This window comes from Odontesthes bonariensis, chromosome 12 (genome assembly GCF_027942865.1).
Source record: "Odontesthes bonariensis isolate fOdoBon6 chromosome 12, fOdoBon6.hap1, whole genome shotgun sequence".
Taxonomy (NCBI): Eukaryota; Metazoa; Chordata; class Actinopteri; order Atheriniformes; family Atherinopsidae; genus Odontesthes; species Odontesthes bonariensis.
In genome coordinates, this window is record NC_134517.1 from 21,753,945 (window position 1) to 21,771,278 (window position 17,334).

The window sequence follows — 17,334 nt, forward strand, 5'->3', positions numbered from 1 at the left end:
CAGGTTTCAAGTTGAATGTTTTTCCTCAGATCTGAAAGCATTTACAACCTCCTACGAATCATTTGCATCTAAATTGATGAATGAAGGGGTTGTTTTTTTAGCGTTAGCAGCAGATAGATCTTCTTTTACCACTCCAAATAGCAAGGAAAGGTTTCCAAACAATTTCTTTCACAAACACAACAGTGATGTTTTCCGCATATCATCCCCACGTTAAGCATTAAACATTAACCTTTGCATCTGCTGTGAGCTCAAAACTGAACACTTCCTCCCAATTGTTACTGTCTGCCTGTGCTCGTCATTAAGGCCTTTGTTGTTAAAAATAGCTTCTCTTAAGGGGAAAAGTCACCGTGACTAATTGCAAGGAAACACATGCTCAGTCATGAACACCCTGCTGAAGGTTTCCAACTTCAACGGCGCTCGTGTCCGGAGCCAAACATGCTCAACCTTTGGAACAGAGGGGTCAAGAAACACTTGGTCGACCATTTCCATTTTTGCAAGAAGCACATGAGAGGGACGCATTCAGGTATTTCTATTTGCTGACTCCGCACTAAGCGCTTAAAACCATTTGGAAACAATAGAGGAGCAAATAAACCTCCAGCTGTTACTTTGGTTTGTGTGAGAGCATTTCAGAAGCCACGGCTGAAAAACCGGCAGTGATGTGGTTTGAGTTAAAGAGTGTGTTGCCAAGGTGATGAACCGGCCACTGCAACTGACCCAGCAGGAAATCTGGTAGGAGAATCGAACAAAGTAAGACCCCGCTGTAATCAATACAAAGAAATTCAATGGCCCCCAAGTACAATAAAGCATCTGTTTTATCTCCTCAGTAGCAGTTTTAAGTTTATGAAAATTGAATATAGTTTAAAATAATGTTTTAAACAATATAGTTTATTGAATATATGATAATATTTATAGAAGATAGCTTCACTTAAAATTAATAAACATTTATGAGGTACAATATAGTTTCAGGTTAATTGCAAATGCAACATCCACTGCGCTGATATTGACGTCAAAAATAGATTTGCTTCACATTGATCATATCATTTAGTAGAATAACAACATAAGAATGATTAAAAGAAATGCAATCTATGGAAACTTAGATGACAACATATAAAACACTGTATGAAATCATGTTTTTTCTTTACTCAAGTTCATTTAGATTTCCCTTTATTGTCCCACAATGAGGGTATTCCACCTTGTTACAGCAGCAAGAAAGATACTTAGCCCAGGAGAAAGATAAATATAAAGAAAAACAATAGAAACACACAACAGCAGATAGTATCAACAATAACTTCCTCTCACATAAGGCCAAACTGATTTACCTCCTCCACACAGAACAAGAACAAGCAAGATGTTCATACTGAAAACCAAAAGCTCCAGCACAATCTTTGCGTGACATCTCTGTTCTTGAGGCAAAACGCTTTCGTGCGCTCTGCAATTAACCCTGCTGGTACCAGCAAAATACAGTTTTGCAAACATAACGCAGACTCTGATGAACTTTGCCTCTGGATTATTTCGCCTGTGGTTTATTCCATGCGCTAATATAAAAGCCAACAACACCACTCTTTTCTTGAGCCCTGACTCAATTCGTGCAGGTGGTCTGTCATTTAGAGTAACTCAGCTTTTGTTTGCCATTTATGCTTCTGCATTATGGGAAAGAAAACAAAACAAAATAACAGACACCCAAGATCAATAATTCCTCAAAATGTTAGGGTTGTTATCTTTTAAAGTAACTTCCTGTTTTGTGCACGTTGATTCCTCAAGACAACATGTCAATATCAGCCAGTGTTTGGGTGTAGACGTCTTCTTTTCGCATTCTTCTCAAAGTAAAATCATGGTGCAGACACTGTATTTCAGTGTTTACTGACAGAGGTGATTACATCGACTTTACATACAAAATTTGTCTTCATTGACAAAAAATCTCTTTTAAAAGATAATTTGAAATGCCTCTTTTTTTATGGCACAGTCAGTCTGACTTGAAAAACACTGATGTGGATCAGCAATAAGCCTTCTTCAGGGAGTCTGACAGATGTTTTTTGGAGTCCGAGGTGTTTTTCTAGTGGAAAATCACAAATTATATAAAAAGGCAACGATTCTGGTCTTTTTTAGGTCAACTGTCAGGGCTCAGGTCTGACAGCACTGCTGTAGTAGGTCCAGGTTCTGTTTTTTCGACCCTGAGCAGAGGTGGACGTCAGTAATTATATTTCTGAGTCGTGTACAGTGATGCTACTGACTGCTCAGTTCATTCCTATTCATATTGAATATTGAACAGAGTTGGACTTTGGCAGAAACCCCATATCTCTGGGAGGAAACATAAGTTATTTCATTGCCAGTTTTAATTCCCTGCTTGTTGTTAGTGTATATGGATCTGATGAGGTCATATGTTTTACCCTGACCTACCCTGGCTTTTTCTGCATATGTCTTTAATGAGATCTGTCCCACAGCTTTGAGCTGCCACGCAAGTGTAAATCTAGACCGAAATTGCACTCAACAACCCATAAGGCCCATTAGTACCATTATGAGAGAGCATATGAGACTGAGTCTGAGCACACCCGGGCAAACCGAGCTCACACCATCACACACTAAACTGCTATCGTAAATGCAGCATGATTTTAACTGTAATGACATTGGATGGAGACAAAGATGAGGAGGATGTATATGTCCTCACTGAGCTGAGAGTGTGATGTACATACCACCTGTTAATCTGAACAGGTCACTGAATTAGATATTTTCAGATAATTCCCAGAACAAAGTGACAAGCCTGTGTTTTTTTAATGATTTTCTGTGAGCTCAGACGCACAATTTAATTCTCTCAAGAGAGGAAAAACATTTTTTTTCACAGTAGGCCAAATTTTTGATCTTTAAATAATGGATGGGTATTCCAGCAGGCATCAGACTGAATTATTGATCCCAGAGCAGTCTTTTGACGGAGACAAGTGTTTCTATAATGTGAAGTTTCACCCGTTTTTTAGATAAGGAATAAACAAACATGTGAATTGGTTATTTTCCGTAAGTAAAACTGTTTGACTGGTGTGCTGAAGACAGGCCGAGAAAAGCTCCTGTACAAACGGGAATTTGTAGTGTGTGATAAAAGCTGCCATTTGGCATTACGTTCACATCACTGAACAATGGAAAATATCCACCGCCAGCTGCTCTGCAACATTTATGGTCAAGTTACTGGCAGAGCCGACATGAAAACACAAACACTTCAGTTTTAGGAAGAAAATGAACAAGTCGAAGTATCTATATCTGTGATAGACAGAAAATGCATGAGAACTATGTTCCCAAGTCATTAAGCTACACACTCTGTGCTGGTGTTTTGACATATCCTGATCCTGTTGCAAACTGTTTTGTTAAATCCAAGGAACTGTGCATTATTCAGAAAAACATATTTCTTCTGTCAACTGACTTTAAAGCGCTTCATGCTTTCCTTGACATGGCATAGATTAAACATAGTTAAAATACAAAAGGCCTTTCTCCCGGAGAGTCAAACCAAACTCACCTGTGCAGGCAGATGAAGCATGAAAAGTAGAGTTATCTTTTTAAGCAACAAAACTTTCTCATAAAGACAAGTGTCCCCATGACCTCCATTGTTCGCTGAGTGAGTAATTAATCAGGAGAAAAGTATTTTTCAGCTTCTATGTAATTCTGCCTGGAGAATTGTTGCTCACCGTGGCTCTGATGGCAGGCTGCTGAATGCAGAGACTTTGTTCCACTAATGAGCAGTGACATGCAGCTACATTGGCCTATGGTGGGAGTGGACTGCTTGCCTCTCAGGAAAACAATGGGCTGATAGAATCATCCCTGGCCTGGAGCTGAGGTTCCCTGCAGAACAGCAACAACAAGCTCAACATGGCAGAATAAACTGAATAACTGTAGGTGCACCATGACATGGATTAAAGCGGATGATTATTTATTGAATCAGAATAGTGACTGCTTTCACAGACGTCAATAATAAAGTGGTGCTTCACTGATTTCATACACTGTTTTACACAATGTTTTTATGGGCAGTGCGACATGGACTCACACCGCTTTTATATGGAGTTCTGTGGCTTTGGAGAAGCTCTCTCAAGGCTCGGATGATGCTCTTGGTTGATATTTGTCTGAACTTGGAAACAACAGGTTCACAACCAGATGTAAATTGTCTGGAGTTTCCTCTTGAGTGGGAGCTTGTCAGTCGAGGCCCCATCATCATGTTGATTGTGAACTATGCTGTAAATCCTTACAGGCTGCATACTAAAATGTGATCCCTTATGTTTTCTCCAGAGGAACCTTCACCTTGTTTTGAATTATTTTAAAGCTGTTGACCCCTTACAATGTAAAAACATATGCATATGTAACCCATCTGTAACATGGAGGGTGTATATATACACTTATATACATATATATATATATATAGGCTTCATGAAGACTATGTTAGCCCCTGATCTTGTCAGCAGTTCTCGGTGAAGCTCGGGCAAACAACCTGACTCTTTGCATTTAATTCATCTGCAAAGTTAAATTCCATCTCAGAGGTGTTATCGTCTATGCACGGTGTTAATAAAAGGCCCTGTGCTGCCATCTTGTGGCGATGAACGCAAGCACAGCTGTAACTGCAGCTATACAGCTATTATCACATGAACTTCTTAAGTAGGTGCCACCACAGTGTTAGACAGTAAACATCGTGGGCTCCATCTCAACGTGGACCTGCTCACACATCCATGAAGTCCGTTAGATCATAAGGATGTTCGTTTTGTCCTCTTCAGTGAGCCAAGTGTGAGCTACAGGGGAATACCTGAAGAGGTGAATCTCTTGTGTGAAAACAGCTGGGGGCGCTGTAGCTGTGTTCTGTGATCTCCAAACCTCTGCCTTCAGCATCTTGCACTTTGTATCAGCACCTTTAGATCCCAGTTTGGCCGACTCCTCCTTGTCCATCTGGTTCAGTGTGTTTCTTTCCAACCAGATTTGTTAGTGCTACCTAATTTTAACAGTTTTGTTTGGTTTTTTTTTTTTTTTGGGGGGGGGGGTTGCAAGAAGACCGCACAAAACTGCGACACAATATCATGTTGCAAGCATGAAATCCAGATGAAAACAAACACTCACAAAGCTACTAATAATCAGTTTGGTGCACCAAATGAATTGGATTTTTTTCTTAAATGTTATTTACGGCTGAATGCAGAATGAGATTGTAGAAGAATGTGATTATTATTATTATTATTATCATTATTATTTACCTTTGGGTTTGTGTCAAACCCCTCTTTTACTTTTTTTTTTTTTTAAGACATTGACGGAAAAGTGTGGGCATACAAATAATGGAGGGTGGACGCGGTGGGGAGTAGTCAGCCGTGCAGCCCTTACTCATTGGTTGCCTGAGACACATCAACTCTCCCTCTCACTCTCACATAAATGCGCTCCCACAGACGACCGTAGCAGATAGGCTAATCACAGGCCACTGAGAGACGGACACACCTTCCGCTGATTTCGCCACGGTGCACACGGGGATGCTTTTTGATTCAAGAAAGGGTTCAAGAGTCGAGTCGTATTTTCGTCCAGCAACTTCGCAGTTTGGCGACTTTTGCGCGTAGGTTTCCAGCCCGCTCCGCTCCAACTCCCCAAGATGACTGGAGTTTTTGAGAACTTAAATACTGATATGCATTCGAACCAGATTACCTCAAACAATTACCACAGCTTGCACAAGTCGCAGGAGTCCCCGACTCTGCCGGTGTCCACGGCGACGGACAGCAGCTACTACAACAGCCAGCAGCCCGGCCATTGCGCCGGGTCTCCATTCGGCCAACTCGGCTCTTACCAGTACCACGGCAGCGCCGCGAGCTCAGTGCCATATAACACAAAGTCTTACGACCTTGGTTTCAACTCATCTTATGGTGCATACAGCTCTTATGGCTCCAATTCCTCTCCTAATCCAGCTGATACAGGTAAGCAGGCTCTTACACCGATTTTTGAACGCATTATCGTCATGCTTTTCTTTGCAGCTATTTCTTGCGCAATATTTGGCAGGACCTCTATTATCTGCCCGGAAATCAGCCATATTAGACACTGTCTTGCGCTAAAAGTCTACAGTCAAGCTTTTGGTTTATTTATTTCTTAAGATATTGACAGTGTCGCCTCAGGAGAGTGGGTAATTTTTTCAATATGGTCAGATTAATTATTACAACTGTACACAAATCTATCAAACACACACTGGTGGCGGTGCAAATGTGCATAAAAGTTCTACGACGGTGAAAAACTGCAGAAGCCTCAATGCATAACGTCAACTGCGTTTGAATGTTCCCCCAGAGAAAGAAGAGAGCGAGCCAGAGATCCGGATGGTTAATGGAAAACCAAAGAAGGTCAGGAAACCTCGAACCATTTATTCCAGCTTCCAGCTGGCTGCACTTCAACGGAGGTTTCAAAAGACGCAGTATTTGGCTCTACCAGAACGGGCCGAGCTGGCAGCCTCGCTAGGCCTTACGCAAACACAGGTGGGTACATCCAGACATGGCTCCATGTGCCGTCAAGTGTTCATTGTAAGACTTATATCGACAGAAATTTCAACTGACAGATGGGGGGGTTAAGCCTGAAAATATCCGTGAATCAATTTTATGCTTATTTGTCTCTGGCTCAGGTCAAAATCTGGTTCCAAAACCGCCGCTCCAAGTTCAAGAAGCTGTGGAAAAGTGGAGAAATCCCCCCAGAACAACATGTTGCTTCCAGCGAATCCCCCCCATGCACGTCTCCGCCAACCATTGCCTGGGACTTTCCACCGACTCAAAGAATGAACAGTGTCAGCTCGAGTTTACCTCAGAGCACCAGCCCTCTCAACACGACTGCGCCTTCGTCGTTTTTGGCAAACTACTCCTGGTACTCCACCACGAACTCTACGACGCATCTGCAGTCTCCTCTGGTCCAGCATCACCACAACTCAGCGATAAGCGCCGGGACGATATTCTGAAATATAAAAAAAACAAACAAACAAAAAAGAAACATTGGGTTTAAATGGGACAACAATAGTAAAATGCCAATAGCTTCATTTTACAGACCTCGCGTGCGCCTTTACACGCACAAACCTAGGAGAAATGAATGGTGCGACAGGTTCATGGACCTTGCCAGTTGTCGAATTATAGACACAGATTTCTACAGTTATTTTTGTATTTATTTATTTTGTTTATGCGAGGGATGAATGAACCACTATTACCCAAAGCAGCCATGGGCGCAAGCCTGCTTTTACGCGGACGTCTTTTTTTTTTTTTTTTTAATTTTCTTTCTTTCTCATTCCTGCAAAATGAAACGGTGACAGTGGGACAACCTGTCACAGATGTAGCACAAGTAAACTGTATCGTGCCTTTTTTTCAATATGACCTCATTTTGTTGTAAGAAAAAGCAGCTTAGGCTATCTTTGTTCATTCCTCATGTCGTTGATTTGAATATAGAGGCCTATTTGGGGGGTTAGCCCAAGTGTCTTGATACACGTTGTAAATATTTTTACCACAGCTTTTTTTTTTTCTTCAGCCCTTGTCGCTTTTTCTCTCTTTATTAGGCTGTTTGGTGCAAATTCATTTACCACCGTGAGCTACTGATTGTCCCACCCTCTGATTTGCCTGTCTTCAATTTAATTGTATTTTGTCTTATTTATTTTAGCGATGTTCCATATATGGCCAGACGTTATTTAAATAAAATGTTTTTCTGTGAATTTGCATTCGATTTTTTCAAAAGTATTTTTTTCTTAATTTAGCTACAGTCATTTATGGTGCAATTTTCTTCTTGTTTATTAATTTTCCAGGTGGGACTGATTATAAACAGATGTAGGCCTAGGCGTGGTGACAGCTGATATTTTTTTTCCACCACATTTTATTAGAGAATAAATTAATAGTTTTGCGTTTAAATTTCTTTCCCTTTTTCCCTTTAAAATTCGGAATTTGAGAAAAATCTGATGAGTGGCCTACAAACCAAAGTTATTTTTCTGTGAACACGTTTGGACATTTTTGTAGTCCTATTTTCATCAAATATAGCCTATAGGCTATTCACTGAACACTTGGTGCATCCTTCTGAATGCTGCAGACTTGTCTATTTGACTGTCTAACAGTATGGAACTTATTTTCTGTTAATGAAATGCTCGAAACACTTCACCAGACAGATAAAAGCACACCGCTGACTGCTAACAAAATTGATGGCGGAGCAATTATGCTAACCGCTAGCTATGTTGCTTGGCAACCGTTTAATAGCTGGCCAAGAGCTGGACTGCTGTTAGCCAGGTCGGTGCTACTAAGTTTGGCAGCCGTAAATATATGCTGTAACATTTTTTGTGGTGTGTGTGTGTGTGTGTGTGTGTGTGTGTGTGTGTGTGTGTGTGTGTGTGTGTGTGATTTTATAAACACGTATAAGCTGTATGCTATGGCAAGCGTGGGCAAGCGTTCAAATTATTTCTCACTTCATTTTACCGGCTTCCGTCAGCAGTTGATTAGCAGAAGCCGACGCTCGCGCAGACATGCAGAGGCTAGGAGACCCGGGGCCGCGCTGAACAAAGCACAGCAACGCGCCCTGTGCATGCCAGAGGGGACGATGAGGGTGGGTATGAGCGAGCACGAGCTCCTCAGACTCTGTGGAGTCAGGGAGCCGCTTTCCAGACGTTTTATGAACTCAGCCTAACAAGAGAAAAAGAGACAGGAACTGGATCCAAGACAGCCCGGGGCCACAGAGCATCATGGAAACACTTCTCACGTCTCACAACAAGCAAAGTCTCTGATCTCTGAAGACGAGCAGGTTGACCCACATTATTCATGCGGCTCGTGTAAATCCTCTGGGCTACACGGAAAGCAGGCACACGTCCAGAGGCTTCCATTTATTGCGGCCAGGAAAATATTTTTTATACATCATAAAAATGTGTTGCTTGTTACTAAACGCTTCATGGGCCACATTGCAGAAGCGCATGGGAACATCTTATTCAGATTTATTAAGCACATTATTGAGCTGTTATGACTCCAACAGGTAGAGTGAGACTTGCGTTATTTAGCTCTGCTTAGTGAGTTCTCATTCACTGTCTGTCCCACACGATTTGCCTTCAAACGACCACAGGCCATAAAGTGGGATCGTTTCCTTGTACATAATTAGGACTGTAGCTTGTCAGCGGTTGCTATATCTGCATGATGAAGCCCCCCAACCCTCCCACCCCCTCCTCGGGGCTGACAGAATTAGACAAGCCCCCAGGCATGCAGCCGGCCTCTGCTGTGTGCGAACACATGCATGCACATGTAGACCATGTCCTGCCTTTAACGAATCCAGTTAATTGTCAATTCCTGTTTGCAGCGAGTGGAGATATGTGCAGGAGGAGAAGTCCGCAGCTGGATGAACAACCAGCACACAGCCCCGAATAAAAAATGTGCAGTTGTTTGGTTTAATTCATGAGTTGCTTCCTGATTTAAAAAAAAAAGAAAAAAAGATTTTTTTGGGGGGGTGGGAAAGAAAAAGAAAAAAAGATTGTTTTGATGGGGGTATTGTTTGTTTCTTGCTCTGATATCATTCATGGATTAGAGCTGGTGTGGTTTGTAGTTTTTCCTTTTTTTCTGCATTTCTTTGCAACTTGTAAATGCCATACCCCCCTATCCTCATTTAAACCCTGATCTGTAATTTCATCCACATTTACTCTGGTTGGAGCATTCTGGCTTTCAAATCTGAAAGCCTGCAATTACTATATAATTCTTCGCAATTTCAGATGTCCTAATATGGGGTGTAATTTTTTACACAAGACAATTTCCCGCTATTTCAGGCATCAACATTGTCAAAGTTGCATGTACATAATAAATGGGAATATCAATGCATAGTTTTTAGTCTAACATCTTGACTCAACGATAATTATATCCGTGTGGAGCCTACGCGGAATTAGCCTGAATTGCATGGTAACTGCTGCTTTAAATTTTAAAAAATTACTCATAATTTCCTCCAAAGATTACCAAGATCTCGAGTGCACAATGTCATCAGCGTAATGAGGAGTAAACATTTATGCTAATAATCTACAATTTTTTTCTTCCTCTTTCCATCGGCTATAAAGAGGGGAAATAAAGCAGGCATTTTCAGTCATATTCTGAACTCTGCTGCTAAAGCTTGGACCGGCTCACGGGACTCGTTTTGTGGGATTTACGCGTCGGTCTCGTGCCTGTGGTGCAAGGGTGCTTCTGCTCATCTGCCTCCGCGTTGATCTCTGCAAATCCCCTACAGGGAGCGTCTATGTCAAGCTGGAAAGAAAAAAAAAAAAAAGGTGCGTGCTTCGTGTTTGTTTCGTACATTTTGGTGGGATGACTGAACCCATCTGGGATCATTAAAGACAGGAAGCAGGGTTGGCACAATTGATCAATGTCTTTCATCACCGACAGCACTCTGTTTTCCTTTTTTTTTTTTTTTTTTACTCTTTGGTGATGTTGCCAATTATTTGAGTTTATTAGGTACCACCAGATATTCCACCCCCCCTAAAAGAAAATGTTAGACGCGCAACTTTAGTTTTTCAAAGTATTCGGCGTATCTAGCGCGCAGCTCGCAACTCGTGTGGCTTAGAAGGCTGCTCACACTGAGGGGACACGTAAGGAAAGGGACACACAACTCGTTACGCTGACATTGTGCCTGACTAATTTTGAGGCTTCTTCGCATTGACAACTCGTCGATGTACACCTGCAAGCAATTTGTCAGCCGTATAGGCTCAGTCTAAGGGAAGAGTGCAGAGATGGCAGCTCACCTATTTCTTTTCTTTTTCTCCCCCCCTCCTCCCCCACCACCATCCACCCATTGCAGCAGAGAGTTTCTTTCAGAGCACTATCTCTTTTGTTAAGGCAGAAAGATCCTCGGTGCGAGGAAAAAAAAAATTGCGCATAATTACCTCAGAGATAGGAAACTGCATTAGAATAAATAAGGGCGAAATTACTGTAATTATGCCGGGTTTGATGGGCTTAGCTCGTATAATCAAGAGGAGAATGCATCGAAATAACGCTGACCCCTCTTGGGTGTGCAGCTGCGCCTTTCTGAGACTAGGTGCAGGCAGATTTCTGCTCGCGGCTGCTTTCTTAGTGGTATCCACATAAATATGGGGACGTACATGGGCCTGTTGGAAATGTAAGGGCCGCTGACAAAAGATTGTATATGTTCCCAGATCCGGACTCAAGCAAACAATGAGGACAGGGTTGAAGCAGATGATGGAAAGAAACGTGACCCTGGATTCTTTTTTATTTTTTTATTTTAATTTTATTTTTTGCTTAGTTTATAGTGTGTGGCGTTGTTCTTAATTTAATTATAATCATACTATTAGTAATAGTGGTATATTTACTTTAACTATTGACTTTGAATTACATCCAATCTGACATTATAATTTAAGAAATATGGGTATTATCGTGGATGTCGTAGCCGTAGGAGAGCATGGGCGCGCTTTATTTCTTTTTTATTATTATTATTATTGTGGACGCAAACATTTCACATCTTAGATTATTTTGTGTTTTTTTTTCTAATTCTGTTTTCTATTTCCTCATCATTCACCTCGTGCCATATAACAGATATTTATGTTTACAATCTAAACGCAGCAACAGGATGGACAGGTGTTGCATCTTACAGCCCGTTCCGTGTGCCATTTTTACGCATTCAAAGTTTCCCATGTGGCCGTTTTTTAATGCGTGTTATGGTACGTGAAATAGACAGTGGTCAGATCCCTTTAAAAAAAATATATATATTCCCCGAGTCTAAATGATGCAATCGCGAGAAATATACACGGGGAAATAAAGAAAATATATATTTCTTATAGTGTTTAACCAGAAAAAAGCTTTTGAGGTTTCCACTTTCACTGATCCGGCCTGCAGTGTCCCTGCATGCTCATCACCTGCACTTTTCCCATTTTCTTTTCTTTTCTTTTCTTTTTTTTTTGGGTGCACCTGCCCCCTGCGCAATTATTCACTTGACACACACAGAATGATCACTGTCACGCGGGGAATATTGGAGATCATCGAAGACAAAATCCGTGTCTTTAACAACCCACCGATCATGTTGACCGAGGCCAGTAAAATTTCTGATCTAAATTTTTTTATTTTTTTTGTCTCTTATATCACACTTTTTGTCCTTATTTATCTGCAGCTGAAGACGTTCCTACAACCAAATTCGTTGACGTCTCGAGATAGAAAGTTGTTGTTTTTTTCTTCTAATTTACCCCAGAGTTTTGACCACATCTGCAGCAAGAGAGCAACGCAAACCCATGTAGGACAGAATGCTAAACATGACCATAAATCCAAACAAGGGGCCTTTCTGCAGTTCACACACGCGCACTCACATGGTTCTCTGCTACAATAGCCAACATGATACTGCTTTGTGTCAGCTCGCATTAAAGCTGCACGGCGCTGAAGCTTTTCTTTTCACAGGCAAAGGAGGTGGAGAGAAGGAGGGGGTGTGGGGTGGGTGGGGGTCAATCAGACACCGTGCTTGACATAATTTAAATCATATTTTACTGCCTTTGAAACTTTTCACGTTATGTACATAAACTCCAGAAAAACAGATAAATAAATTAAGTTGATCAATACAAAACTAAATATTTTCTATGGTGACTAAACACATTTTTTTTGACGAGTACACAAAGCCTAAACCCTGTTTCACAGCGTATCCAGTACAGCACAAAAACAAATCCGAAAAATTATGTACAAAGTACAGTGACAAATGAGCTGCTCACCCTCAGGGATAATTCTTCTTCTTCTTCGTTTTTTTTAAGCCCCCAAAAGCAGCAAATCGTCAGGCCTTTTACGTTTTTTTTTCTTCATTTTTTTTTTCACATAACATCGGGGCACGTAATAGAAAAGATTTGCTTGCGTTAGTGCAGCATTAAAAACACAGTGTTGCTGTTTCCAACACGCTTACAAAAAAAAGTGAACACAGACTGACCTCGACAGGAAAGGCAGTCTGAATAATTTAACTTAAATAACAAACACATATAAACAACATTTGTAGCGACTTGAGGCTTTGCGCAGTATGTGGCTGGATGCGCTGTGGCCTGAAGGTTGCCGGTGGAATTTGCAATCAATTATTTGGTTAAAGACACACTGCTGTGGCCTAATTGGCCTTTTACTGTCAAATGAATGCAGATTGATTTTGGGGCATCATCACCTTGGGCCCCGACACCTTCCGTAAACAAACACGTGTTTTCTCATAAACATGTAGCCTACAGCTCAACAACAGAATTGCTCACACAAATTCGAGTTAAGAAAAAAAAGAAAGAAAGAAAAGAAACTGACATAAAAGTGACCAACAGCAGCCCCCACCCCCCCAAAAAAAATCATCCTTTTGTCTATTTGATTTCCGCTGTCATGGACTTGTTGCCCTGGGCACAATTTTGTGCCTTTTCAGCTCCCTCCTTTCTTTCCCCCAGCTTCTTCTCTGCTGGTCTGGTATGAGGAGGCCTCCGTGTCAGCTCGCGGGATCCGTCTGCAATCTCCGGGATTATTGTTGAGCATCATCAACGCCGAGCCGGCTGCTCAGCGGCTACAGGGCCCTTCACCATCCTGACACTGAAGTGTTTGTTCACATGAGCTGCGGCTGTTGCATAGACTCTTGGTGTGTGGTTGGGTACCATGAGGTGTAGCTGGGAATGTAAGACCCGGTTGTGCCCACCGAGGTCTTCACGGTGGTCGGCGAGGTCCAGACAGGTGCCACAGAGGGGGAGCCGCTCGAAAGTCCGCGGCCAGTGGCTAAAGCGTTGGTGTCAATTGTACTACCGCCTTGCTTCATCAGTTTCTTGAATTTGGACCGTTTATTCTGAAACCAGATTTTTACCTGGAGAGACAAAAGACATAAATTGGATGAGGGGAAAAGGAGCATAAAGGGGGTTTTACGCACGTTTTACGCATGCGATGCGATCAGGAAAATTAAAAGGACAAAGCATTTAATGATTGTAACTTATTAAGAAATACAAATAATGTAAATAATAATCGTGGTAATTATCATTATGTCTCTGTGGTAAAGAAATAAAATAAAAAGGTGGGGAAATGCTACCGCCGCTGCTGCAGTGTGAAGCTATTTTTGAGACTTGCCTGCGTCTGCGTGAGACCCAGCGACGCTGCCAGCTCAGCTCTCTCCGGTAACGCCAAATATTGGGTTTGTTGAAATCTCCTGTTCAGAGCTTGAAGCTGTAAACTCGAATATATAGTCCTTGGTTTTCTGATCTTTTTCCCTTTCCCGTTGAATCGCACCTCTCCCCCTTCGACCACTGTGTTTTTCTCGGTTTCTGGCGCTGATGGAGACAGAAAGGAGGCAAAATGAGGGAAGGAAAGAAAGAAAGAGGAGACAAAACACAACAAGGCTGCTGTAGCCCAACAGAGCTGCGCAGCAATGAACACTCCAGCACAAGTTTTACAGGCTTGTACTTTCGCTATAATTACCCTTAATTGCATACATTGTTTATAGCGTTACGCAATGAATAATTGGCGAGCTTAATTTCACATCTGGGTCGTCTTCTCCGTGCAAAGCCGTCCAAACACTGAAAGTCAATATTTGAGAAGTAAGGATGCCGTTGCACACTTACCTGCGTCCTCTAACCGCGTCTGCGTGAGTCCCGAGCTGTTTTGATAAGTCTGTACTGTACTGAGATATGGACTGGTGGGATGGCTGCCGACGGAGTTTACGTATGGATAACCCAAAGATCTGGGAAACGACGAGGCTGGACTGTAGCTGTCGTGCTGTGTATGACCTGCAGAATGTAAACAGTGCATGGGATAGTGTCCGTGAGACATGGAGGAAGGCGACATTTGTTGACTCGGGGGTCCAAACTCCATGAAAACGGCTTTTCCTGAGGCAGGGCTATTAAGACTTTCTGGAATCGTAGTCATTGTCATCTCTTCCGGCGGTCCCCCTGGTCTCGCTTTTGTTGTTTTCCTACTATGATCTCAGTGAAGGATGGCTCCCAATTTAAGGCGTACTGATTTTTTCTCTTTCCATTCATAAGAAAATGCAGTTTGTGCCTGTGAAAAGTCCTAGGAATGATGCTGTGGACCAAGACAAACTCGCTCAAAGGTTTGAATCTCGGACTCATGAATATTCATCAAAGACTGTCGCTGATTGGTCCACTCTCTCCAAGAGGGAAGCCGATTGGTGACGCTGGGGCTGGGTCCGAAGAACCTGATGAAGTCGAGGAAGAAAACCTCAGATCTCCTTTTTGACATGTCAAGACTCACTGTATTACTATTATTTTTATGTCATCGTTGCGGCTCGTAGTGATACTAGCATTAAAACTGCCATTTGTCATACGTCTAATGAAGTTTAAAAAAAACAACAACAAAAAAACAACAATAACAAAAAAAAAAAAAAAAATCTTGTTACAGCTGCTTTGTCTGCTGGACAGTCTGATTAAAGCTTTTTTTTTTCTTTTTTTTTTGATTAAAGCTCCTAATGCGCCATCAGGAGGAAGGTGTATATTAGCATAACACAGGCGTTCAATTTTCATAAGTAGGTCTGTAATTAGGCATGTATTTAACACGTAGAGGTCTCAGTTACACCTGGCAGCAGTAGGACGGTAAAACAGTTCGCTCTGGTGAGTTTTACAGGTTCGTATAGGCTTAAGGATGCTTTATACGGGCTAAAACATGTAAAAACAACTCACAGCCGCGATACTGTAGGCCTACAGCTATTTGATTAACTGCATTGCCATTAAGTGCAATTAAAGTAGCCTAATAAGTATAGCAGTTAACTCAATAATTCAGTCATGACGATAGAGGAGGAAAGCTGCTTGGATCCCTGTCTGTTCTATAAAAACAGCAGCACAGACTTATTTTTTCTCGTTGCATTTAAATGTCATCGAAACGTGTTCCTGCGCCTTATATCGCAGTCACCTATGATATTCAACGCCGTCACTTTTGATTTGTCTGAATTTGGGGGTCGCAAAAAACAATATCTCCGATTGAACTGACGACTGACAAAACTGGAGGCAGTTGTTGTTGTTTTTGGTTTTTTTCCTGAGCAAGCTGATCCAGGGCACAGCTTAAAGCTCAAACGCTCTGTTCATAACCTCACGACCTTAATTTCAATCAGCACCCAAAAGCCAAAGTCCGTCCACTTACTCAAAACGTCACGTGACGGAGAAGAAGCTGAGAAATCCGAGGTCAGGCATCCTCCGCAGGACGCCCCCGGTGCGAGCGGAGGAGAGAATCCAGCAGATCTTCATTTTATTAGGATTCATTTGCAGACCGCAGCTCCTCTGGTGTCTGTGCAGAGCACAAACACAGGCTGGCTGTTCCATCCGCAGTCCCTCCATCTCCACCTGAATAACAAATTAAAGGCAGTTGAATTCCCTCACTGTGATTATCAGTCTAATTGCATAATTGAAGTGAAAACAGAACTAGCAAGTTGCAAAATGTGTTATCAAAATGCAGGCGCTGACATCACGGAGCGTGTGCCACAATGTGCCACGCGGCTGCAGATGCCTGGATTTAAGGATTTCTGTGAAATATTAGGCTGTAACGAAAAGCTGGTCCCTTGTCCCCCCCCTAAAATAGGCCAATTTGAAGTGATTTCTCTGGAATTACTTTCGAAAAATGCTTCAAGATTTCCTCTATCAACAACGACAATGATAATGGTGGTACAACCAATAATTATCATCTTCCAGAACAGAGGACAGATTTTTATGGGTACTTGGTGGGTGCGACTGATAACTGTCATTATTTTCCCACGATTATAGTATCTACAGAGGGGCTGTGAGCAAAACCATTAACAGAATAGAGGCGGAATTTGAAGAAACATGTTAAAATTATATCAGTAGTGTGCTAATAATAGCAAATAAATAAATATATGAATCAAAACAGTGAGACGTTTTTTATTGATAGTAAGGGAATTTGGAGCTGAGGAGGCTTAAGGGAAAACACCCTGCTTATATCATATTTTGATGAGATATTTTTGCAAAAATAATGCTAAAAAAAAGAGGGAACTTTCTCAACCCAGCCGCAGTGTCATTAGGATGAGGCAGACTTGTGACAATATTACCACTGTCATTAATAGTTTGACTCGCCGACAGGAGGGCAGCTCAGGCCACAGCAGTGCTTCCGGCCCGCTGCAGGACTCTTAACTCGCCCCACTAAAAATAAAGTCCTCCATGCATGGATGAAGCGCGGAGGCAGGACTCATTAGGAGTGAGTAGCTCTGTGGCTGAGGGTGTTTTAACACCTGCAGCTCTTCACCTGAGGGTTAGTGCAAAGGTGGAGGGGCAGTGCTGACAGGGAGGAGGGGTAAACGGACCAAGAAGACACCGACTTCATTTCAGTCCGGTGATAGGAAGCCCTCCTCAGCTGCCACGCCGAACCCACATTTTAACAGCAACCAAATATTATCCAGACCGCGGTGAGCTTGTACACTGCGCCT

The 17,334-nt window shown here is 42.1% G+C and overlaps 2 protein-coding genes across 3 annotated transcripts; one reads left to right on the forward strand and one right to left on the reverse strand.

Moving 5' to 3' along the window:
- The first annotated feature begins 5,355 nt into the window (after positions 1-5,355).
- On the forward strand, positions 5,356-7,666 carry dlx2a (distal-less homeobox 2a). The gene is made up of 3 exons (XM_075479679.1): positions 5,356-5,912; positions 6,274-6,458; positions 6,602-7,666. The coding sequence occupies exons 1-3, from the start codon at positions 5,594-5,596 to the stop codon at positions 6,926-6,928; spliced, it is 831 nt and encodes a 276-aa protein (XP_075335794.1). The 5' UTR covers positions 5,356-5,593; the 3' UTR covers positions 6,929-7,666.
- A 4,758-nt stretch (positions 7,667-12,424) lies between these two features.
- dlx1a (distal-less homeobox 1a) lies at positions 12,425-16,417 on the reverse strand. Of its 2 annotated transcripts, XM_075479663.1 has the most exons (5): positions 16,361-16,417; positions 16,041-16,240; positions 14,510-15,102; positions 14,019-14,218; positions 12,425-13,761 (listed from the first exon to the last, which is right to left on the reverse strand). In XM_075479663.1, the coding sequence occupies exons 3-5, from the start codon at positions 14,817-14,819 to the stop codon at positions 13,510-13,512; spliced, it is 762 nt and encodes a 253-aa protein (XP_075335778.1). In that variant the 5' UTR covers positions 14,820-15,102; positions 16,041-16,240; positions 16,361-16,417; the 3' UTR covers positions 12,425-13,509. The 2 variants fall into 2 exon arrangements, with proteins under 2 accessions (XP_075335778.1, XP_075335777.1); XM_075479662.1 differs by having other exon boundaries at positions 16,041-16,369.
- Positions 16,418-17,334: the final 917 nt, after the last annotated feature.

What these genes read in the sequence shown, in the direction of transcription:
- dlx2a (XM_075479679.1), top strand. Translation starts at nt 5,594, where the DNA reads ATGACTGGAGTTTTTGAGAACTTAAATACTGATATGCATTCGAACCAG. An exon ending in TCCTAATCCAGCTGATACAG is followed by an intron (nt 5,913 to 6,273) that starts GTAAGCAGGCTC and finishes ATGTTCCCCCAG; the next exon opens with AGAAAGAAGAGAGCGAGCCA. An exon ending in TAGGCCTTACGCAAACACAG is followed by an intron (nt 6,459 to 6,601) that starts GTGGGTACATCC and finishes TCTCTGGCTCAG; the next exon opens with GTCAAAATCTGGTTCCAAAA.
- dlx1a (XM_075479663.1), bottom strand. Translation starts at nt 14,819, where the DNA reads ATGACAATGACTACGATTCCAGAAAGTCTTAATAGCCCTGCCTCAGGA. An exon ending in GACGCGGTTAGAGGACGCAG is followed by an intron (nt 14,219 to 14,509) that starts GTAAGTGTGCAA and finishes TGTCTCCATCAG; the next exon opens with CGCCAGAAACCGAGAAAAAC. An exon ending in TGGGTCTCACGCAGACGCAG is followed by an intron (nt 13,762 to 14,018) that starts GCAAGTCTCAAA and finishes TTGTCTCTCCAG; the next exon opens with GTAAAAATCTGGTTTCAGAA.